Genomic DNA, 24,948 nt, shown 5'->3' on the forward strand with positions numbered 1-24,948 from the left:
CCCATGTCCTTATAAAAGGTCTTTGTCCGAGGTCACCAAGTCCGATCGGTGCAGCCGATCGGTGCAACTGTGCAGCGCAGCTGTGCAGTGATTGGTGCAGTCGTTTGTGCGGCACCCGGGAAAATAACGTTATGCGGGAGTCCAAACCTGAAAATGCTGGAGTCTAAAGCTGAAATTGGAAAAACAAAATAGCCTATTTTACTCCAGGAGATCCCAGGATTACCCACCCGTAATATCGTTGCCATCGGCTCAGCCGTTTTTGCCGTACCTTCAAACGTACGGACAGACGGACAGACGGATGGACATTTTGTGAATTACAGTAAGATGAATAATAGCCTTATTCTGTTTGTTTGTCTGTCTGTCTTTCTGACAATTTTTTCTTGACCAGGGACCATAAATCCTATATCATTATATAGGTCTTTGTCCTAGGAGTTCCAGTTGTATATTTTATTTCCATTAACAATGGCCTTATTTTTTTTTAATCATTTAGCTTAATTATCCACTATTTTTACTGAAGAATCACAGATGATGGAATCTCACGAGATTGTGAATTTAATGTTCCGTCATTATTTACTTTTGACATTGTTCTTAACGAACAAGACCGGGATTGTTGTTAAGAATGGTAAGAATGCAGTAGAGTGAGACAGAGCTGGGAGTGGGAGGAGAGAGTTGGGAGAGGGAGGTTGAGGAGTTGGGGTTGGGAAGGTGGTTGAGGACTTGGGGTTGGATGGGAGAGGGTTGAGGACTTGTGGTGAGTTAGACGGGGGTTGAGGACTTGGGGTGGAGGGGGGAGGCTGAGGACATGTGGGGTGAGAGGGGGTTCAGGATTGAGAAATGGGCATTTGAAGGGGGGCAGGGAAGGGCGTAAAGATTTGGGATTGGGGGGTTTAAGGACTTGGAGTTGGCTGGTAGGGGTTGAGGACTTGGAGTAGTGGGTGGAGGACTTTGTGACTTAGGGTTGGGTGGTGGGAGTTGAGGACTTCATGTGAGTGGTGGGGGATGGGATGGGGGCCGTTGAGGACATGAAGCCACATTTTACATAACACAGGAACTTCCGTGGGTCCCTCCTAGTTATAGTATGTTGTTATTCATACAGTGGTTTTACAATCAAAACCAGAAAGTTGTTAATGAGGATAATATTTGTCATTATACTATCCAGATCCACATGGCTATGAGACAAATAAGTATAAACAATACACTATCTTTGATACGTGCCAACACTTGCCCACCCAAACCTTCTGACCCAGCACACCTGGTTGAGGGCAAAGCGAGCTGTGAGATGTGGACGAGGTAAGGTGAAATTCCTGACAATGAAGAAGGCCATGCTTAGCACCCAAATGGCAAGCAGTGTGGAAGCACCCAGTACGTAGCCCAGCACTGATTCTAGCATAGAGTTTGCGTTTTCCTGCAAATAATCACATGCCATGATATTCAGAGTTTACAATCCATAATAAACATTAAGATCAACGACACTGTTGGTATATTTACTGTAATCTAAGTCGTAATGTCATGCCTCAGAGCTTTAAAAGCAAATGTAGAAGACCTGAAGTTGTATCTCAGTGGTCAAGGCTCGTCATATATAAACAAATCAATAGGAAAGTAAAACAAATGCTCTCGTCGAATGCACTACAGCCAATGTGCAGCAACTTTCAAATACATGATAGAAAACTAGAATGTCATTTTGAGAGCAAAAGTTTGGACAAAAATAACCAGAAAAGAAAGAAAATTGCAAAACTTTTCAAGTGCACAGCATGCAGGAAACTTGTAATATTGGTGCAGTCGACACACCCAGTTGCCTGACGCCATTCCCTCGGCCCAGACGAGGAGGGAAAAGAGCACGAGCAGTGGCCGTAAAATAGCTGTTTGTAGCGTCCCGCAGCGCAGAGCTGTCAGCCAACGGCTAAATGGAGAGAAGGAAGTGGAAACGAGAGTATTATCTGGAATTTATCCGTCACAAATAAACCAAAGCACAGAACGAAAAAATCCAAACACACCCTAAAATCCAAACACACCCTAAAATCCAAACACACCCTAAAATCCAAACTCTCCCAGTTGTACAATACCAAAACATTGCATATCAAAATACCAAGCTCTAATAAAACCAATATGTGTGACCTTGTGACCAGGTGTGTTTTGAACATACATACATACATACATACATACATACATATATATATATATACACATACATACATACATATATATATATACACATACATACATACATATATATATATATATATATATATATACACATACATACATACATATATATATATATATATATACACATACATACATACATATATATATATATATATACACATACATACATACATATATATATATATACACATACATACATACATATACGTATATATATATATACACATACATACATATATATATATATATATACACATACATACATATATATATATATATATATATATATATATACACATACATACATACATATATATATATATATACACATACATACATACATATATATATATATACACATACATACATACATATATATATATATATATACACATACATACATACATATATATATATATATACACATACATACATACATATATATATATATATACACATACATACATACATATATATATATATATACACATACATACATACATATATATATATATATACACATACATACATACATATATATATATATATACACATACATACATACATATATATATATATATATACACATACATATATATATATATATATACACATACATACATATATATATATATATATATATATATATATATATATATATATATATATATATATATATATATATATATACATATATACTGGCCACAAAAAGAAACTGTGCATTGTTAAAACTCTGTCTGAATTGGAAAATATAACAACTATGTAACATTTCCATGTGAACTTTAATAGGTGGATTATGAGACCATAACAAGATGGCAGAACTGCATTTGTAATGTCCATCACAATGACATAACGAGTCCAAGTTCGGAGCAGGGGTCAAGCGACAGTGACACAAAGTCAATAACGGGTATGCCCACCGTGAGCATCGATAACGCAGATCGACCTGGAATGGTCTGGGCAGTGGTCACTGCAGTCTGAAACCTGTTGCGGAGATGAGTCATCCGCATCCATCTGTCCTGTCTTGGCGTCGTCACACGTGGACGTCCTGAACGTAGGCAACGTCATTAGTGTTCTGGTAACGTCTCACCAATGCAGAAATGGTGTTTCGGTGACAATGGAAATGCACAACCACTTGACGGTGAGACATTCCCCCACGGATCATCCCAATGGCCTCATGACGCTGTGCAGTTGTGAGTCGTGGCGTTTCATGAGCCACTTAAATTTTTGAACGATTGAAAATCAAACAATTAACCTTACCAAAGTCAAAGCAGTTTGTGACATTCATGTGCTCTATGCAGTTTATCACGATGCACATGCAAAAACGTGTTGCACGTGCCCATACCGAAACCATTGACGTCACGAAACGTGCCGCGTGCATACCTGTTGAATTCACTTCACTAATTGCCGTGTTTAAGTCTGTATTTGTATACACAGGTGTTTCTAATATATAATTTCATTTTTTGTGTGCACACTTTCTTTTTGTGGCTAGTATATACAGACTTGGCATTTAATATGGAATTTTTTTTTTTTCTTGACCTGGGTTTACTTTCTTAACCCAGTATATCAATCTGGTGAGTTTCTTTTACACTTTGGTGATTTATTTGTTAAAAGAACCATGCCACTGATTGTCTGTCGCAGCAAGAAGTCAACAACAGGATTATATCACAGGTGGCGTGGCAAAATGTACGGACAGGTGCATTTGATGATTGGCTTCACAGTCGGGTATACAAGGGTTGTTGCGCTCTGTATTAGTGGAAAACAACTGCTGCACGTCTCCAAAAGTTATTGCCGCTTCCACTGGAGATGGTCCGTCAACTCGACAATGCTGTTTGTCATGGAGTGGTGGCTTTACGAAATTACGGCATGAAACAGCGTGCTATTGCTCGGCAGTATGGCGTCACTCAAGGTCAGGTGTCAAAGATCCTGAAACGAAATGCTCAGAGGGGTGTCCCTACTCCAATACCTAGGCCAGGACGTCCCCACAGAACCACATGGAGGGATGATCACCAGCTGCAACGGTTAGTCCGCAATGGCCGTACCAAGTCAGCTAATCGGCTTAGGGCTGAGTGGCAGCAACTAACAAATGTGCCTGTATCCAGAAGGCTAGTCAACCAACGACTGGTTCAAGCAGGCTTTTGTGCCAGGCGTCCCCTGAGAAAGCCACGCCTGACCAGACAACACCGCCAGCGCCGATTGCAGTGGGCCAGAGAGCACCGTCAATGGCAGCCAGCACACTGGAATCACGTGATCTTCAGTGACGAGTCTAGATTTCTGGTCTATCGTCAAGATGGCCACGTCCGAGTGCGCAGACAAGTGCATGAAGCCTACAACAAAGATTGTATAGTGCCAAGAGTCCAAGCTGGAGGTGGTGGGGTGAACGTTTGGGCTGCTTTTCATGCAGGTGGCAAAACTGACCTAGTTGTTCTGAATGGAAACCTCAACCAGTTCAAGTACAGGGCCATTCTGGAAGAAACATTGCTTCCATTTGCTCGTGCAGCCTTTCGAGGAAACTTTGTCTTCCAAGATGACAATGCACGACCTCATCGTGCTCGCATGATCCAACACTTTCTTGCTGACCGTGGTGTAGAGCATATGGAGTGGCCTGCCATGTCCCCGGATATGAATCCGATAGAGAACTTGTGGGCAGAATTAACGTGTCAAATCGACCACTTGGACCAGCAGCCGACCTCTGTGCGTGAATTGCAGCAGGCTATTGTCACTGCATCGCAAGCGATTCCTGTCCAAACCTTGGCAAATCTCGTGAACAGCATGCCTCAACGTGTACGTGCTCTCCTGAATGCTTGTGGGGGTTACACGAAGTACTGAACTGTAATTTTACTGTCCGTAATCCCAGTCATAATTTTACTTTTGTTTTTGTTAAAAAAATTTTTGGCTAATGTGCAAAATAAAGAGATACTTTTGGAAAACGTACAGAAGTTTAACACAGTACTGTCCGTGAATTGAGTTCGATATCAGTTTACATCACTTTCAAGGATCAATTTATTTCTTTCGAAATGTCAAAATGTGGTTTTTGTTTCTTTTAAAAGTCACATTAACAAAATCTAGAATAATTTCAACATAATTCCAATGAACTTTTGGTTCTAAGACATCTTGAAAAGTAAGTTCACCCCCACAAAAAAAATATTCCATATTAAATGCCAAGTCTGTGTATATATATATATATATATTATATATATATATATATATATATATATATATATATATATATATATATATATATATAAAATATATATATACAATATACACTACATGACAAAAAGTATGTGAACGCCCGAACATCACACATCTCATTCCAAAATCATGTGCATTAATATGGAGTTGGTCCCCCCCCCCGCCCCCCTCCTGCTGCTATAACAGCCTCCACTCTTCTGTGAAGGCCTTCCACTAGATGTTAGAACATTGCTGAGCGGATTTGCTTCCATTCAGCCACAAGAGCATTAGTGAGGTCGGGCACTGATGTTGGGCGATTTCACCTGGCTCGCAGTCGGCGTTCCAATTCATCCCAAAGGTGTTCGATGGGGTTGAGGTCAGGGCTCTATGCAGGCCTGTCAAGTTCTTCCACACCGATCTCGACAAACCATTCCGGTATGGACCTCATTTTGTGCACGGGGGCATTGGCATGCTGAAACAGGAAGGCCTTCCCCAAACTGCTGCTACAAAGTTTGAAGCACACAATCATCTAGAATGTCATTGTATGCTGTAGCATTAAGATTTGCCTTCACTGGAACTAAGGGGCCTAGCCAGAACCATGAAAACCAGCCCCAGACCATTATTCTTCCTCCACCAAACTTTACAGTTGACACTATGCATTCAGGTAGGTTGCGTTCTCCTGGCATCCGTCAAACTCAGATTAGTCCGTCGCACTGCCAGGTGGTGAAGTGTGATTCATCACTCCAGAGAACGCGTTTCCACTGCTCCAGAGTCCAATGGTGGCGAGCTTTACACCACTCCAGCCAATGCCGAGCATTGAGCATGGTGATCTTAGGCTTGTGTGCGGCCGCTCGGCCATGTAAACCCATTTCATGAAGCTCCCGACGAACAGTTGTTGTGCTGACGTTGCTTCCAGAGGCAGTTTGGAACTCTGTAGTGAGTGTTGCAACCGAGGACAGACTATTTTTACTCACTACGTGTTTCAGCACTCGGCGGGCTCGTTCTGTGAGCTTGTGTGGCCTACCATTTCGCGGCTGAGGTGTTGTTGGTCCTAGATGTTTCCACTTCACAATAACATCACTTACAGTTGACCGGGGCAGCTCCAGCAGGGCAGAAATTTGACGAACTGACTTGTTGGAAAGGTGGCATCCTATGACGGTGCCACGTTGAAAGTCACTGAGCCCTTCTGTATGGCCAATTCTACTGCCAATGTTTGTCTATGGAGATTGCATGGCTGTGTGCTTTGATTATATATACCTGTCAGCAATGGGTGTGATTGAAACAGCCGAATCCACTAATTAGAAGGAGTGTCCGCATACTTTTGGTCATGTAGTGTATAATATATATACATATATATTAGGGTGGTCCTTTTTTTTTTTTACTTTTAAAAGTTTAACGTCTGACCCTGCCAAAGGTTCCATTTGCCACAAAAACAGTGTAAAATATTTTTGAAAAATATCAATATTTAGAGGTTGCCCAAGGCCTTGGAAGTTTTACCATGTACGTGTATAATACATGTATAGGGGGAAGCTGTACAGTGCAACAGTAATGTTGCACTGTTCGTGTATGCCAAGTAACATCACATATGTTTGACAGATTTATTTGATGTATTAGGGTTTTTATTTGTTGAATTATGCTATTTACTACACCAAGTTTTGATGAGTATATGACGTACACAGATAGTGCAACATTACCCAGTGCAACAGTTTTTCGTTCAGATCTTTCTTATTTGTCTTGTTCAAATACTTCTTCTTTCTTCCACAGATTGTTTTGTGACATCAAATGATGGCAGTGGCTACTAGAAATCACGTGAAAATGTACCTTCTAATTTGTACATTAAGGACTTCAGAAGGTCTAAACTTCCATCCAACAGACAAGCTCTGGGATACTTCCTGTTTCTCCAATGTGAAAACAAGCATCCTGTCAGAAGGGCAGCAACACTAACAATTGAGAAAATCCTCGCATTTTGGCAAAAGGCGAATATTCCAGTTCGACACAAGCAAGACTCGATCAAGAAGCTAGAATCCCTGTTTCTCCGATGGCAGGGTCTGAAGAAGCATGCTTCGAGGAAGACAGCCACTCAGGCAAAGAATGAGGAAAATTTCAAAGACTGTTTTGATGACTTGTTTGACATTGCACATACACAAGCCCAGAGCATGATGACGATTGAAGAAGATAAGCAGTTCCTCATGGCGCAGTGGGAAAAGGGACGCCATGGATGTATGGATAAAGTTGATGGGGGTCCTGTTGCAAAAGCAAAAAAACAGTTTGTCCTGTTTTAAACAGATAATACCCACCTTTGGGGGGAGAATGAGTGTGCAGAGGATTCTTGAACATGTAACGCATATCTTTGGATACAGTTAATCTGGAATCAAGTGTATTAAAAATGTACAGAATTTAATTTGCAACACTTAATGCTTTCACTTGGTATTAGTATGGCTTCTGTAAGTTGAAAATAAGAAATATATGAACGATAAACTGTTGTTCTATGCAGCTTCCCCGATACACGTACATGGTAAAACTTCAAGGGCCTTGGGAGACCTCTAAATATTGATATTTTTCAAAAATATTTTACACTTTTTGTGATAAATGGAGCCTTTTGGCAGGGTCAGACCTTAAACTTTTGAAAAAAAGTTTTTTACCCCCAAATAAGGACTGCCATAATATATATATATATATATATATATATATATATTGTTACAGACGCGGTTTTGATGTTATGATGACCGAGCGGTGGTGTATTACCGCGTCCGAACAGTTACTCCCCGATTAGAACCCGATTCCACCCGACGTTGACCAGATCGCCCCACAGATATTCAATCGGGAAACCTCTAAAGCGACCGAAAGAGAAGGAAAAGAGAAAAAGAAGACAGAGTACGGAGGAAGAACAGATTTATTATACACTCACAAGCAATGGATGGAAGAAGCAGTCACACAGCGAATTGTTAACTTACACTATTCATTTTACTTAATCCCAAGACAACGAGTAGGACAGGACGTTCACACTTACACAGGGGATATTGCAGGCAGGTAGGGCTTGAGGTGGATTGCTTGAGAGGGAGGCAAGGTCGGAGGCAGCAGCTCTCAATTCCTCGCGGTTTTTGGCGGGAAAACCCTCCGTCGCGTATCCGCTGCTGTAGACGTCACGCGCTGGTTCGGCACACCTGCTCCTCTTCTTGTGGTGGAGCCGTCTCCCTCCTTTCAGCGCGTCTCTCCAAAGCTGGTTTCCTTTGCGAGTACCTCTCCTCTTTGGCTTGGAGCGTTTCGCATCTCACCGCTCCCCTTGGTGCCGCCTCTTCGCTCCTCTCCCAGGTCATCTCCCAAGTCATCTGGTAAAGCAGTCCCTTACAGTCGCTTTTATCACCTCGGGCGGAATCAAGCCGCCGGCTCCGAGGGCACGCCTACCGGGTCGCTCACCGCGGTGCTGATTGGCTGTTAGGGCTGGCTCACTCCTCCCCTCTTATGACGAGGTGGAGACACGCCTTTCTTCTCCGAGATTAGCACATGGGCAATGGCGGCCTGCGGGATTGAAAACAACTCCCACCCTTTTTGAAAGGAACTTTGGAGAGCGGAGATGTTTGGGGAAATTGCAAGGGCCTATGCTTATTTTGTTTGATACAATGCAAAGTCAATCTAGTGGGAAACACATATTTAGCCTACATAGAATAAGGAAATACACTATTTAAAAAGATATATCGTGACCTGCGTGTAAGTTTCATGGAATTAACTAGGAGGACGGCTGCGACCATTATTTACATTACCAGGGTGTTACCATACTTTTGTAACGTTCACATTGTAACGTTTTCACATTCATTACACTTCCTCCAAAATTGTGACACTTCTCAAAAACCGTTACACTTCTCAAATTCGTTACACACTTCTCAAAACCGTTACACTGCACCCTCCTTTCTTCAGGCCCGCCCTCGGGCCTACTAAACTTTAACTTAGTGTGACACGTAGGTGTAATTCCCTCTACAATTAACCTGACCCTGAGTGTGACAATCTTAAAACACAAATAAGTATGTCCCCCTATTGCATTGCACCCTGTCTAACAGACTCAAGCCCACAGCTAACCGAATTACGGAATTATTCTCAAACTATACATTTACGGTGGGGAGCATTATTTACAATGACGTTATTTCTTATTTACAACGCAACCCAGGACCTGTGTTGTTTTTTTTGTTTCTTTTTAGGGAACAAGAAAAAGAAATTCCTGTTGGGAGGGAGGAGACAGCACGCATTGCATCGATGCACCAGTACCAATACCACCAAAGCACCCAAAAGCACCAAAAGCACCACAAAGCACCACTCGGTGCGCAGTCACCATGGTTCTTAATAAACACAACAAAACAACTGGTGGTGGTCTTCTCTTTCTCTGCTGGGCCGATGTTCTTCCCGACGTCTTCTGGCTTCATGCGGCCTACTTGGAAATATAAAAAAGCACAACTTGTGTTCGTTTTTTATTTAGGGCCTCAGGGGCCAACTAAGGGTGGTCCACCTGTTTGGCATAGGTGCCACCTTACCGAGGTCCGCAAGCAAGATTCCCTGGCCACTATGGCCGGTCTCCAACAGAGGTGCCCTGCCCCAGAACCTGGGGTCCATCAAGTGGTACTTGGCCGCAGAACAGCGGTCCATAAAGTGGTACATCAACGCAATGCATGCTGGTTCTGGGAATCTCGGGCGCACAATGGCCACCTCACGCACGCTCCCCTCGGCACCCAATGGCGCACAGGTCATGTGGGAGACAAAAGAAAGACAATTGAGCGAGGGGTAAGGTCACAAGGGTACACGTCAATAAGGCAACGCAAGGTGAAATGCGTACGGAGGGCGAAGTGAGAAAGCTCGTCCCTACCGTACGTCACCCCCCTGTCACCTACCCTACCCTTGCCCTTACCCCATATGTACAAAATCTACACATTACCAATTCGTCACTACTGTCACGTCTTCCCCATATTTCCTCTATACCAAATTCGTCGCCACAATCCCTCTACTTCAAAATTTGCCATCACCAATTCACCATCAATCCTCATAAGGAGGGAGAGATGGAATTACGCACAATGTCACACCCACGTCATGATGCGTCTCACAATCCAAACATTTGCATCATAAAAAATAATCAAAACATGGCATGGTGTGGAGTACCTATCACCTCAGGTGAGTGGATGCAGATGGTGCGAGGAGATCCTTCATCCTAACTATTTTCTAAATGACTTTAACACACTTTACACTACCCGGGGTCTTTCCCTGCCAATCCATTGGCCAACTTACACAATGGGTTCTAATAACCAATTCCCATTGACCAAACTGTGGTGCTTCTCAATTTGGGGTCTCACTCCCCCGATTCATCTCCCGGTGCCCTCGCACAATTTCTGGGCTGCGACGTGTAGCTCTCCCAGCAGGTCTACCCACCTGCACACCTCCACCACTGTAGTTGCCACCCGAGCTTACCTAGCTCCTCACCCTAACCTATCTAACTGGGGCAGGCCCCTCCTGGCTCTGTCACCCCACTCGGTGCCCTCTGGCACTGGGCTACCCGGGTCCGTCCTCCGGATCCTCGGGCCCCATCCACAACAACTACTACCGGCTCCCAGAGCCCACCTGCGGCCTCACCTGGCCGACATCCTTACAGTGGTGGAGCGCCCAACCAACTACACACACTAACAGGCTACACGCCCCGCCATTTCCACGACACTAATGCACCCATCCAAAGACCATTCTTTCACCCGCACCACAGATGCCAATATCCAACCACAATTTACCTATACCCTCTACCTAACACTTACACTACCCGCCCCGGGTATCCGTGATGGGGGTCCACTCTTCCCCCATTCACACCTTCGCACCATCCACTCCACTCCACAATTTCCACCATTTTCACTCCACGACCATCCATTCCAATACTCCAGATATTCCACACTACCATTTATTCCACACAGCCACATACACCTGTTGTTGCACACCTGTGCCCTCACACCTGGTGCCACCTGCACCCTCCTTTCTTCCTGGACCATTTGGTCAACACAACACGCAATCACCACTACTCCCTCATACACTGCTCCACACACCTGTTCAGTTGCACACCTGTGCAATCACACCTGTTCCATTCTCACCTGTTCAATCCTCACACACACGGCATCATCTCGGCTAACGACTCCCCTCTGAAACTTGCGCTTCCCAGCCGTCCCTTTAAACTATTGCGCTCCCACGTCATTATAATCCATACTAATCTACCTGCGTCCCCACTACAGGTATCAGTCACTAACTAATCTTAACGTTACCTAATGTCATCTTCGCTAGATCCCTATCAATATCCTAACCCACCCGGGCTAGTTTTCACTGCCATACACCCCATAAGCTATAGCGCATTTGCCCCCACTGTGAGGGATGGTGGATTTGCCATCCCACCACATCGGGGAGGTCCTGCTATCAATTTGGCAAACCAAATTTCAGCCAATTCAAAAATTTCCCATTTTCTGCCAATCCTACCCATCATCTGCCAATCATTACTGCCAATCATCAAATTTTGCCTTTTTCTAATTTCGTGGCCAAAACACTATCCTCATCACCCGTCTACTTATTAGATCCTCTCGGTGCGCCGTGACATCATTAAACTCGGTTCGTAAAGCCGAGCAATGAATTCGGGTGGTTTGGTCGCCTGCAGGTTGAATCCGTCCGGCTTTCGGTTCAAGGGAGGTGGTTTGGTTGGACCGAGGTTCCACGCACCATCTCGGCGCGGCACCTTGCGGTCCCGGGCCCGATGGCTCAATCTCCCCCGGTCGGAACCCCGTCCCCACGAGGGGGCACCGGTCCGCTTCCTCCCACTCGCCCTTGAACCGGACCGGTCGCCTCGCCCCACAAGGCCCGGACTCGACCGTGCGGGGCGGGGCCAAGCCCGAATCGGCAACGACGCTTCGAAGAGAAGCGACGCAGCATCGATCCGCGCCGGGCCTCGCACCCAACAAAGCACCCCTCGCACCGAGTGCTCGCATCGGCTATCCGTCGCCCTAACCGCTAACCCGGTTACCGTCGATGCTTTACTTGCATGCTTACAAGCATACGCTACCCCTTTCACCCTCACAAAACCTGGCGTTCCAACGCCGTCCGTACCTTCCACCAATGCTCTCCCTGTTACACACCACACTTCTCGCGCACACTCTTGCGCACACTTTGGTCCACACCTCTCCTCCGTTACGTCCTCCGTAACACTCACCATGGGCGTGCACTCTTGCATCCACCCACTAACGCGCTCGGATGGGCTCTCCCACACTCGCGCCATGACCAACTCAGGTGTGCTTCCTCGCACACGTTCCACCACCACCTTACTCTCCGTGTCACACTTCGTACACCCCGACGTGCATTCTCGCTCGCACTCGGTTTCACACTCGCGCTCCGATGTGCCCTCTCGCACCTGCGCCATCACCAACTCACTATTCGTGTCACACTCCGTACACCCCGACGTGCATTCTCGCTCGCACTCGGTTTCACACTCGCGCTCCGATGTGCCCTCTCGCACCTGCGCCATCACCAACTCACTATTCGTGTCACACTCCGTACACCCCGACGTGCATTCTCGCTCGCACTCGGTTTCACTCCCACACTTTATAACACACCCACTCGCCGACGCACACTTTTTCCTCCCACGCGTGCCATTTCCACTCACACGGGACCCTTCACCAACGCCCGGATGCTTCCTCGATCCCAAGCGCGCGAACATTCTTTTGTCGCTAAACATCCTCCTGCAAAATCTACCCGCACAATATACAGCACGACTCACCTGGGGCTGGGGGATCCTTTTCTCCACGCGAACCTGCAAACTTCCATTCGGGTTAAGCACAGCATCGTGATGTGAGCAGGGACTTTGTACATAATCCATTTCTCCCTGCAATTCCCGGGCTACCTCCGTCATCTCTTCAATTTTAATTCCCAGCACTGCTTTTTCTTTATTAACCTCGGCGACCGCTGGCTTTAATAAAACACCCTCCACCTCATCGGTCGCCGGCTTTTCCAAACCCCGTGTCGCGATTTCTACCCCCGTCATTGTACCCGCGCTTTTCTCCGCTTCGCTCAACCAGCGCTTTTCGACCAGCGTTACCTCGTCGTGCACCCCTGGGACCCTTTCGCCCAACTTTCGGTCTCTGTCCCTCTGCTCCCTTGCCTCTCTATCGGCCCTCATTCCGTTCGTTGTTGCTTCAATTTTGTTTAACAATCGCTCACTGTTAGCCCTCCTTTCGTCCCTCATTACCCCCATTTGCTCACTCTGAGCCTTCATTTTGTTTATTATTCGCTCATTATTAGCGTTTTCTTTCTGTACTTCCACCATGATTTGGACCATGAAGGCTTGCATTTGGAGCACCGTTGGTAGTACAAAGGGTGCGGCCGCAGCTGCCCCAACCTCGTGCGCAAGAGCGCCATTTTGTGCGTCTGAAACCTCCGCAACCACATTGCTATTTTTCTCCTCCTCCCTTTCCTCCACATATATTTCCCCGAGGTCCTGGGTCGATTCCACCCTGTCTATCTCTCCCACCGACATCCGATCGCCTTGATTGTCCATGGCGCGATCTCAAAATTCGGGTTTTATAAAACAAAATAAATTTCGGCAGCTTGTAATTTTGAGCGCGTTAAGCGCGCTTCGGGTCCGATCTCACTCCTCGACACCAATTGTTACTCTAATAGTACAATTGGTGTTCCAAAATTTGGGCCTAACAAATTTAGTCCCAGGTCCGAATCCAACTCCTGACAACCAATTGTTACAGACGCGGTTTTGATGTTATGATGACCGAGCGGTGGTGTATTACCGCGTCCGAACAGTTACTCCCCGATTAGAACCCGATTCCACCCGACGTTGACCAGATCGCCCCACAGATATTCAATCGGGAAACCTCTAAAGCGACCGAAAGAGAAGGAAAAGAGAAAAAGAAGACAGAGTACGGAGGAAGAACAGATTTATTATACACTCACAAGCAATGGATGGAAGAAGCAGTCACACAGCGAATTGTTAACTTACACTATTCATTTTACTTAATCCCAAGACAACGAGTAGGACAGGACGTTCACACTTACACAGGGGATATTGCAGGCAGGTAGGGCTTGAGGTGGATTGCTTGAGAGGGAGGCAAGGTCGGAGGCAGCAGCTCTCAATTCCTCGCGGTTTTTGGCGGGAAAACCCTCCGTCGCGTATCCGCTGCTGTAGACGTCACGCGCTGGTTCGGCACACCTGCTCCTCTTCTTGTGGTGGAGCCGTCTCCCTCCTTTCAGCGCGTCTCTCCAAAGCTGGTTTCCTTTGCGAGTACCTCTCCTCTTTGGCTTGGAGCGTTTCGCATCTCACCGCTCCCCTTGGTGCCGCCTCTTCGCTCCTCTCCCAGGTCATCTCCCAAGTCATCTGGTAAAGCAGTCCCTTACAGTCGCTTTTATCACCTCGGGCGGAATCAAGCCGCCGGCTCCGAGGGCACGCCTACCGGGTCGCTCACCGCGGTGCTGATTGGCTGTTAGGGCTGGCTCACTCCTCCCCTCTTATGACGAGGTGGAGACACGCCTTTCTTCTCCGAGATTAGCACATGGGCAATGGCGGCCTGCGGGATTGAAAACAACTCCCACCCTTTTTGAAAGGAACTTTGGAGAGCGGAGATGTTTGGGGAAATTGCAAGGGCCTATGCTTATTTTGTTTGATACAATGCAAAGTCAATCTAGTGGGAAACACATATTTAGCCTACATAGAATAAGGAAATACACTATTTAAAAAGATATATCGTGACCTGCGTGTAAGTTTCATGGAATTAACTAGGAGGACGGCTGCGACCATTATTTACATTACCAGGGTGTTACCATACTTTTGTAACGTTCACATTGTAACGTTTTCACATTCATTACACTTCCTCCAAAATTGTTACACTTCTCAAAAACCGTTACACTTCTCAAATTCGTTACACACTTCTCAAAACCGTTACTATATATATATATATATATATATATATATATATATATATATATATATATATATATATATATATATATATATATATATATATATATATATATATATACAGTCATACCCCGTTTTACGCCATTTCGACCTACGTCAAATCAGACTTTACGCCACTCTTCCAGAGTAAATTTCAGTTCAGCGAACGTCATTATGTGCGACTTTACGTCACTCCTACGGACATGAAATAAAAAAAATTCCTTAAAAATATATTTAAAATAAATAAAATAGTACATAAATTAACAATAAAAGAAGCTAAAAAACAATTTAAAATACAATAAAAAGCACATTAAAAAAAAAAATGTATGTACAGTATACTGTACATACGCGCAGCTGCTGTTTCTCATTCAAAACAGAGGCGACGTACAGTATTCATTTACTGTGTCTGTGTTAGCCATGGGTCCTAAGAAGGATAATGCTCGTGTTTCCAAGCGTAATGTGGTTACGATGGAAGATAAGTTAAATCTGATTAAAAGGTATGAAAAAGGTGAAAAAGTGTCGGTGATAGCGCAAGCGCATAGACCTTATCGCGAATCGGAACCGCAATGCGTCATGGGATCGGAAAGGGGCAATAGCGCCGCCGACGGTCGTTGTCACTTTGACAGACTGCTTGTTTACATCGACACACTACGTGATCCTTACCACTTTAAACTACTTTTATGACTTTTTTACTGTGACAAATTAACTGTGAACTGTGATCAGCTCATGAGCCAGCATTTGCAAGCCAATGACACCGTCACAAAACTGAAAGCCGCCATTGCAGTATGTAACAAGAAGCTTACTGTTTCGGACATAGCAAACTGTGATGAACTTGTGAAACTTTATACAGGTTTACCTAGTTATGACCTGTTTAAGTGGTTATTAGCAGAAGTATCCCCTCATGCACAGAACCTTCATTATTATAAGGGGAAATTATCAATGGAAGACAAGACCTGGCAAATAAACAATACTACAAAACTCGGAGTTAAGCGATCTCAATCTTTAGAGGATCAACTACTCATGACACTCATGAAGCTTCGGCTTAATCTTCGCGAGGAGGACCTCGCATTTCGCTTTGGATTAGGACAAAGCACCGTCTCCCAAGTTTTGTCCACTTGGATTCCACTGTTGGCAAAGGAGCTGGCTGCCTTCATCCACTGGCCCAGCAAAGAAGACACGATGAAGTACTACCCAGCATGTTTCCACAAGTATAAGGGTACTGTGAGATGCATAATCGACTGCACTGAAATCCAAATAGATAGACCTTCCCTGGCAGCATCAAATTCGCAAGTGTACAGCCAATATAAGTCAAGACTTACACTCAAGTGCCTTGTTGGTATTACACCTAGCGGAACAATTTCATACATTTCCAAACCTACAGGAGGAAACACGTCGGACAAAAAAATTGTAAAGATGAACATTGTAGACAAGTTCCAGCCCGGCGATATTTGTATGGCCGATCGAGGTTTCAACATTCAGGAACTGTTCTTGCATAAGCAGGTTGTTTCTCTTCTCCAATGGGAACCCTCCTTTCCCTCAAATATTTCTTTAAATCGCTGGATTTTAATGCCAAAAAACGCTGAATTTCTTTCACATTAGCCACCTCCCTTTCCGTAAACACAGCGTCGATCGTAGACAGACGCTTCCTCTTCTGGGTTCGTGTTTACCTTTGCCCCCTTTTCGATCCCATCATGCTTTGTGGTGGAGCGCCCTCTGTTGATATTTACCGATTCGCGATAAGGTCTATGCCTTAGGGCTGCCACAGTCGGGCGACGGTATCGACCATCATTCATGATAGGGAACGTATTCTCGCATACGTCACTGATAAAGCACCGCCAGCTAAGACTGCTAAAATGTGTGTTTGTGTTCAGAAGAGACGCCATGTTTAAGGTGAATAACATAATCTTATTAATTTTATTTATTATTCTTTACAAATTCATTTATTAATTGTGTTCATTACTCATTAAAAAATGACTAAAATGTATTTTTAGTGTTCTTTAAGGTTTAGCGATAGTTATATACTTTCGCGAGTTATTTACTCTAGTTTTACGGTGTTTGTCTTCATTTTAAGGCTTTTTTTTTTTTGTTTGTATACAAGATCGAGGCTCGTGAAAGAGCTAAAAGGCATTACGCCCGGTTTACGTCAAAAAGCGAGTTACGTCACGGCTTATGGAACCAATTAATGACGTAGGCCGGGGTATTACTGTATGTATATATGTATGTATGTATGTATGTATGTATGTATGTATGTATGTATGTATGTATGTATATATATATATATATATATATACACATATATATTGTTGTGGATCTGCCGCCGGCCTTCTCCCCTTGTCAAGGGGGGATTAATCCCCTTGTCTTTACTGACCTGGCGCCACCCGAGACCTATTACGTCCCTTCCGGACAGCGCTAAATAGGGTTTCGGGACCAAATTCGCTGTTACCTAAGTACTAGCGCTGCCCTGAAGCGAGGAAATAAGCCTCGCACGAACCACGTGTGTTGGTGATACGCCGAGCGGTTGCGTACAGGTGATCCGCGCCGTTATAGATGGTGGAACCCGATCCAAGCGGTTCTATTCGTACCACGCTTAGCCAATGGAGAAATCACGGGAACGATCGAATCAGAAGGAAGAACAGAATTTATTTACACGATACAAAGATTGGTAGAAGGAAAGGGACACAGAGCAAGCCATATACAGTCATGCTTAATACCCCTGGACAAATGGGCCCGTCTCACACACACACTCACACGGGGATTGCTGATGGGCAGGATGATGTTCAACAGCGCGTTCAGGGATGGCTCTCGTGCAGCTCTCTCTGGTCCCCGGCACGTCCCGGGGAGATGGAGGCAGGAGAAGGCAGGAGCTCGTAGCGTGTCGCCAGAACAATCGGGTTATCTCGGGGCGCGCGGTAGAGGGCGGACTTTGGCGCGACTGGCAGTTATTCACTCGCTTATTCACTCGCGGTTATGGCCGCGTTCACTCGCGTTGCCGAAATGCGCTATCTTTGTTACCGGCACGTCTGGTTGCGCCCGCGTACATGTACGGCCAATGCCTCTTCCTCTATCTCCTGGAGCGCACGTTCTATTGCGAGGGTCAAAGTTCAACAACGGCGAGTGATGCAAATTCTCTGGCACAGTCCTTTCTCCTCAAGTCCTATCGCGCCACTGGTACAAGTCCTCCTCTACAACGCGCTTATCCTCTGCAAGTACTCCTTTGCAACGCGCTTATCCTCTGCAAGTCCTTTCGAGGGCTTTTCGTATGGGCTTATATAGACCCGCCCCGCGAACCTTCTGGAACTCACCAGACTCTCTTCACCACGCCCTCTCACGCCATTCCGCTCGAGCTCTGATTGGCTGGTGGCTCTTACCGTCCCCCCATGCCGCTCACCCCGACCCCGCTCCCCTCCTTCACCTTTCGAGGCCCTGCCTCATGTTAACTCGACTAGGGGACAGCCAAATGGGGCGCAGGATGGATTGCGCCCATAGAGGTAGATTGGAGGTTGGAGCAAAATGATTGGGGGGCCTATTCTCCTGTCTTTACACAACGCAGGTACTAAGAGGGGAAATGGCCTATTCTTACACATACTAAGACATAACTACACTACAAATGGGCATATATGTTGCTCGTGTGACTAACTATGGGGGGCAAACCTTTAACCTTTAATGACTTCAATGTGCCAATCTCAAAACCGCAGCAATATCTATCTATCTATATATATATATATATATATATATATATATATATATATATATATATATATATATTGTTACGGACACGACTTAGATGTTGCTTGACCGAGCGGAATGGCCGCCGTGTTCGCACAAGTTACCCGATTACACTCGAACGTTGGCCGAATCGCGCTATGCTAAATCAATGAAGGAAAAGGACACAACGGCTGGGTTAAATGACACGACACCAGGGGTACAGTTCTCAAGACCTCCGGAGGAGGATATAATATGGGTTATGCAGAACGTTTAGATTACACGGCACAGAGGTACAGCACAGAAAGATAAGCACTTATACACGGTCTTATCTTATTCCCGACAGACCACAGACAAACGGGACAAGACTGACTCACACAGGGATTGATGGCAAGGAAGGGCAGGTAGTCGATGGCTCAAGGTGCACCTTGGCTCAGGGGCAGAATCGACTCGGTCCGGTCCAGAGATGCGGGAGGTATCTCTCAGCGCTAGGAGGTGGCGTCCTTTCTTCTTCGTAGCTGAGGCGCATCTGACGTCACCTCCGTCTTCCTGCGCATGTCCAGCGGGGAGTGACACGCCCTCGGCTCGTTAGCTCCGCCCCAGCTGGAATCGGTCCGCCGCTTCTTATTGGGTGCGGGGGGTTACCGGGCTCCGCCCTTGACGAGGAGCTGACAGTGAGCCCCTGTGTGGTAACCCCGTCGGAGCACATGGTCAATGGCGGCTAACGAAGCCGGAGTGAGGACGCGCACTCCCCGCGCCGCTGTTGTTGTTGTTGGTGTTGTTGTTTCATGAGGAAGAGATGCGGGGAGGTATTGGGAGGTCCTAAACTTACTAATGGTGCCATACAATCACATTCTGGTGCAACGAAGAGTCAGAATTAATGGAAACGAGTCCTTAACTGACATAGACTAAGAATAACTAGCAAGATGTCCTATAGTTGTCTACGTGAGATGCGGTGAACCTGGGCACGACATTTAATGGGGGAAAAAGGGGACGGTCGGGGCTACAGAGTGTTGTTTACAGACAATGGGACTAGGGAATGGGGGATTGGGGATAGTTGGGGAGTATTGGGGAAATAGGAGAATATTTACAAGCGGATATGGATGGAGGCCAAATCCCATATCCGCAACATTGCACCCTTCTCTACCTCGGGGCGTCCCGACCCGATAAATCTTTACCTACGTTAGTGTGGCACTCAGATGTAGTTCCCTCTACTATTAACTCAACCCTGAGTGCGACAGTTTTACAGATGTTCACAAATGAGTAAATATGTCCCCCTGCGACGTTGCACCCTTCTCCTCACAGAAACACACCCACAGGATAACCGAATCGCGGAAAGAATCCTCAAACTAAACATACAGCCGGTAGGGAGCATTATTTACAATTGATGCTACTTTATTTACAAGACTAACCCAGGACCTGTGATTGTTCTTTCTGGGGGGGAGACAGTCTGCTCTGCATCACTGCACCATTAAAGCACCCAAAAACGCACCAAAGCACCCTCAAGCACCAATCGGTGCAGTCACCATTGTTCATGAAAATAAAAACAACAACCCCTAACCCTGCAGGTGTCTCTTGCTCTTCGGCTCCCTCTGCTGGTTATTATTATTGTCTTCCAGTTGTTGTCTTTCTTTCATTTTCTTACTGGCGGCCTATTTGCAATAAAGTGTGCCCCATGTGTCCTTTTTATTTTCTTTATTTATGGCCCACAGGGCCGACTACGTGTGGTTCACCTGTGGGGCATCGGTGCCCTGTGGCCAAGGTCCGCCAGCAAGATTTCGGGCCCTCATGGTCGGTTCCAGCAGAGGGGCCATGCCCCAACCCATGGGGTCCATCAGTGGTGCTCGGCCACAGGCATGTGGTCCATAATGTGGTGCATCGATGCAGACAGCTGGTTCTGAGAGTGCCGGGCGCACAATGGCCGACTCACGCACGCTCCCCTCGGCACCCAATGGCGCACAGGTCATGTGGGAGACAAAAGGGGAAAGACAATGAGCGAGGGGTAAGGTCACAAGGGTACACATCAATAAGGCAATGCAAGGCGAAATGCGTACGGAGGGCGAAGTGAGGAAGCTCGTCCCTACCGTACGTCACCCCCCTGTCACCTACCCTACCCTTGCCCTTACCCCATATGTACAAAAATCTACACATTTACAAATTCGTCACTACTGTCACGTCTTCCCCATATTTCCCCTATACCAAATTCGTCTCCACAATCCCTCTATCCAAAATTTGCCATCACCAAATTCATCATCAATCCTCATAAGGAGGAAGAGATGGAACAACAAAACACAATGTCACACCCACGTCATGATGCGTCTCACATTCCAAACATCTGCACAATAAAATAACAAAACATGGCATGGTGTGGAGGTACGTCATCTCAGGTGAGTGCATGTAGATGGTGCGAGGAGACTTCAATCCTAACTATCCTCTAAATGACATTAACACACTTTACACTACCCGGGGTCTTTCCCTGCCAATCCATTGGCCAACTTACTCTATGGGTTCTAAAAACCAATTCCCATTGACCAAACTGTGGTGCCTCTCAATTTGGGGTCTCACTCCCCCGATCCATCTCCCGGTGCCTCGCACAATTTCTGGGCTGCGACGTGTAGCTCTCCCAGCAGGTCTACCCACCTGCACACCTCCACCACTGCAGTTGCCTCCGAGCTTACCTGCTCCTTACCCTAACCTAACTACCTGGGGAAGGCCCTCTGGCGCTCTCCCCACTCGGTGCCCTCTCTGGCACTGGGCTACCCGGGTCCGTCCTCCGGATCCTCGGGCCCCACTGACACTAACGGCTCCCAGAGCCCACCTGCGGCCTCACCTGGCCGACATCCTCACAGTGGTGGAGTGCCCAACCAACTACACACGCTAACAGGCTACACGCCCAGCCATTTCCACAACACTAATGCACCCATCCACAATACCATTCTGCAACCGCACCACAAATGCCAATATCCAACCACAATTTACCTATACCCTCTACCTAACACTTACACTACCCGCCCCGGGTACTCGTGAAAGGGGTCCACTCTTTCCCCATCCACACCTTCGCACCATGCACACCACTCCGTACCACTTACTCCAACTCTCTCCACACCACTCATTCTCTGCTCCATATATTCCACACACCTGCACTTGCACACCTGTGCTCTCACACCTGGTGCCACCTGCACCCTTCTCTCCCCAAGCGCATTCGCGCTGATCCACAACACTCACTACTCATCCACTGCTCCACACACCTGTCCAGTTCTCACACAGCATCATCTCATCTAACTACTCCCCTCTGAAACTTGCGCTTCCCAGTCGTCCCTTTAAACTATTGCGCTCCCACGTCATTATCATCCATACTAATCTACCTGCGTCCCCACTACAGGTATCAGTCACTATCTAAACCTTAACGTTACCTAATGTCATCTTCGCTAGATCCCTATCAATATAACCTAACCCACCCGGGCTAGTTTTCACTGCCATCAACCCCATAAGCTATTGCGCATTTGCCCCCCTTTTGTGAGGGATGACGGAGTTGCCATCCCACCACATCGGGCATCTCCCACTACCAATTTTGCACATCAAATTTCAACAAATCAAAAATTTGCCAATCACTACTCATCATCTGCCAATCATTACTGCCAATCCTTTGCCAATCATCAAATTTTGTTTTTCTAATTTCGGGGCCAAAACACTATCCTCATCACCCGTCTACTTATTAGATCCTCTCGGTGCGCCGTGACATCATTAAACTCGGTTCGTAAAGCCGAGCAATGAATTCGGGTGGTTTGGTCGCCTGCAGGTTGAATCCGTCCGGCTTTCGGTTCAAGGGAGGTGGTTTGGTTGGACCGAGATTCCACGCACCATCTCGGCGTGGCACCTTGCGGTCCCGGGCCCGATGCCTCAATCTCCCCCGGTCGGAACCCCGTCCCCACGAGGGGGCACCGTCCGCTTCCTCCCACTCGCCCTTGAACCGGACCGGTCGCCTCGCCCGCCAAGGCCCGGACTCGACCGTGCGGGGCGGGGCCAAGCCCGAATCGGCAACGACGCTTTGAAGAGAAGCGACGCAGCATCGACCCGCGCCGGGCCTCGCACCCAACAAAGCACCCCTCGCACCGAGCGCTCGCATCGGCTATCCGTCGCCCTAACCGCTAACCTGGTTACCGTCGATGCTTTACTTGCATGCTCACACGCATATGCTACCCCTTTCACCCTCACAAAACCCGGCGTTCCAACGCCGTCCGTACATTCCACCAACGCTCTCCCTGTTACACACCACACCTCTCGCGCACACCTCGGTCCACACTTCTCCTCCGTTACGTCCTCCGTAACACTCACCATGGGCGTACACTCTGGCATCCACCCACTAACGCGCTCAGATGGGCTCTCCCACACTCGCGCCATGACCCACTCAGGTGTGCTTCCTCGCACACCCTCAACCATTCCAAGCGTGCATTCTCGCACCCGCTCCACCACCAACTCACTCCTCGTGTCACTCTCACCCTCGCACGTACACTCCGTACACCCCGACGTGCATTCTCGCTCGCACTCAGTTTCACTCCCACACTTTATAACACACCCACTCGCCGACGCACACTTTTTCCTCCCACGCGTGCCATTTCCACTCACACGGGACCCTCCACCAACGCCCAGATGCTTCCTCGATCCCAAGCGCGCAACAATTCTTTTGTCGCTAAACATCCTTTTACAAAATCTACCCGCACAATATACAGCACGTCTCACCTTCGGGGTTCTTCTTCCTCCCTGCACCAAAACCTGCAAACTTCCATTTGGATTAGCGAGTACAGCATCAGGATGTGCATTTAGACTTTGAGCAATTTCCATTCCTTCCTCCGATTGTTGCTCTTTTAACTTTAAGTCCCCGGTCTCTCCAATTTCAACTATACCCATAATTTCTTTGTTCACCTCGACGACCGTTGGCTTTAATAAAACACCCTCTACCTCATCGGTCGCCGGCTTTTCCAAACCCCGTGTCGCGATTTCTACCCCCGTCATTGTACCCGTGCTTTCCTCCGCTTCGCTCAACCAGCGCTTTTCGACCCGCTTTACCTCCTCGTGCACCCCTGGGACCCTTTCGCCCAACTTGCGGTCTCTGTCCCTCTGCTCCCTTGCCTCTCTATCGGCCCTCATTCCATTCGTTGTTGCTTCAATTTTGTTTAACAATCGCTCACTGTTCCGGTTCAAAAGGGCTTCCATTTCAGCCATAATTAATTGCATGTCTTCCACCGTTGGTACAAAGGGCGCGGCAAAATTTGGTGCCGCTGTAACCACGTGCGCGAGAGCGCCATTTTGTGCACCTGATACCTCCTCAACCACACCTTCTTTACTCTCCTCCACCATTTTCCCCACTTCTTCCCTGGGGTCCTGGGTCGATTCTACCCCACTCTCCTCTACCGGAACCCAGCCGTCTTGATTTGCCATAGCGCGACTTTCAAAATTCGGGTTTTTATTTTTTTTGTAAAACACAATCAAATTTCGCCGTTATAATTTCGAGCGCGTTTCACGCGCTCGGGTCCAATCTCACTCCTCGACACCAATTGTTACTCTAATACTAATAGTACAATTGGTGTTCCAAAATTTGGGCCTAACAAATTTAGTCCCAGGTCCGAATCCAACTCCTGACAACCAATTGTTACGGACACGACTTAGATGTTGCTTGACCGAGCGGAATGGCCGCCGTGTTCGCACAAGTTACCCGATTACACTCGAACGTTGGCCGAATCGCGCTATGCTAAATCAATGAAGGAAAAGGACACAACGGCTGGGTTAAATGACACGACACCAGGGGTACAGTTCTCAAGACCTCCGGAGGAGGATATAATATGGGTTATGCAGAACGTTTAGATTACACGGCACAGAGGTACAGCACAGAAAGATAAGCACTTATACACGGTCTTATCTTATTCCCGACAGACCACAGACAAACGGGACAA

The 24,948-nt window shown here is 46.7% G+C and overlaps 1 protein-coding gene across 2 annotated transcripts in view; it reads right to left on the reverse strand.

Moving 5' to 3' along the window:
- The window catches only part of LOC137418712 (organic solute transporter subunit alpha), a 122,697-nt gene that overhangs the window by 4,939 nt on the left and 92,810 nt on the right, over positions 1-24,948 (reverse strand). For both annotated transcript variants that reach the window (XM_068104816.2, XM_068104815.2), the window contains 2 exons: positions 1,789-1,900; positions 1,253-1,405 (listed from right to left, as the gene is read on the reverse strand). In XM_068104816.2, coding sequence (XP_067960917.2) covers positions 1,253-1,405; positions 1,789-1,900 — 265 coding nt within the window. The remainder of the gene's footprint in view (positions 1-1,252; positions 1,406-1,788; positions 1,901-24,948) is intronic.

Source organism: Myxine glutinosa, chromosome 4 (assembly GCF_964187855.1).
Source record: "Myxine glutinosa chromosome 4, kmMyxGlut1.1, whole genome shotgun sequence".
NCBI lineage: Eukaryota > Metazoa > Chordata > Myxini > Myxiniformes > Myxinidae > Myxine > Myxine glutinosa.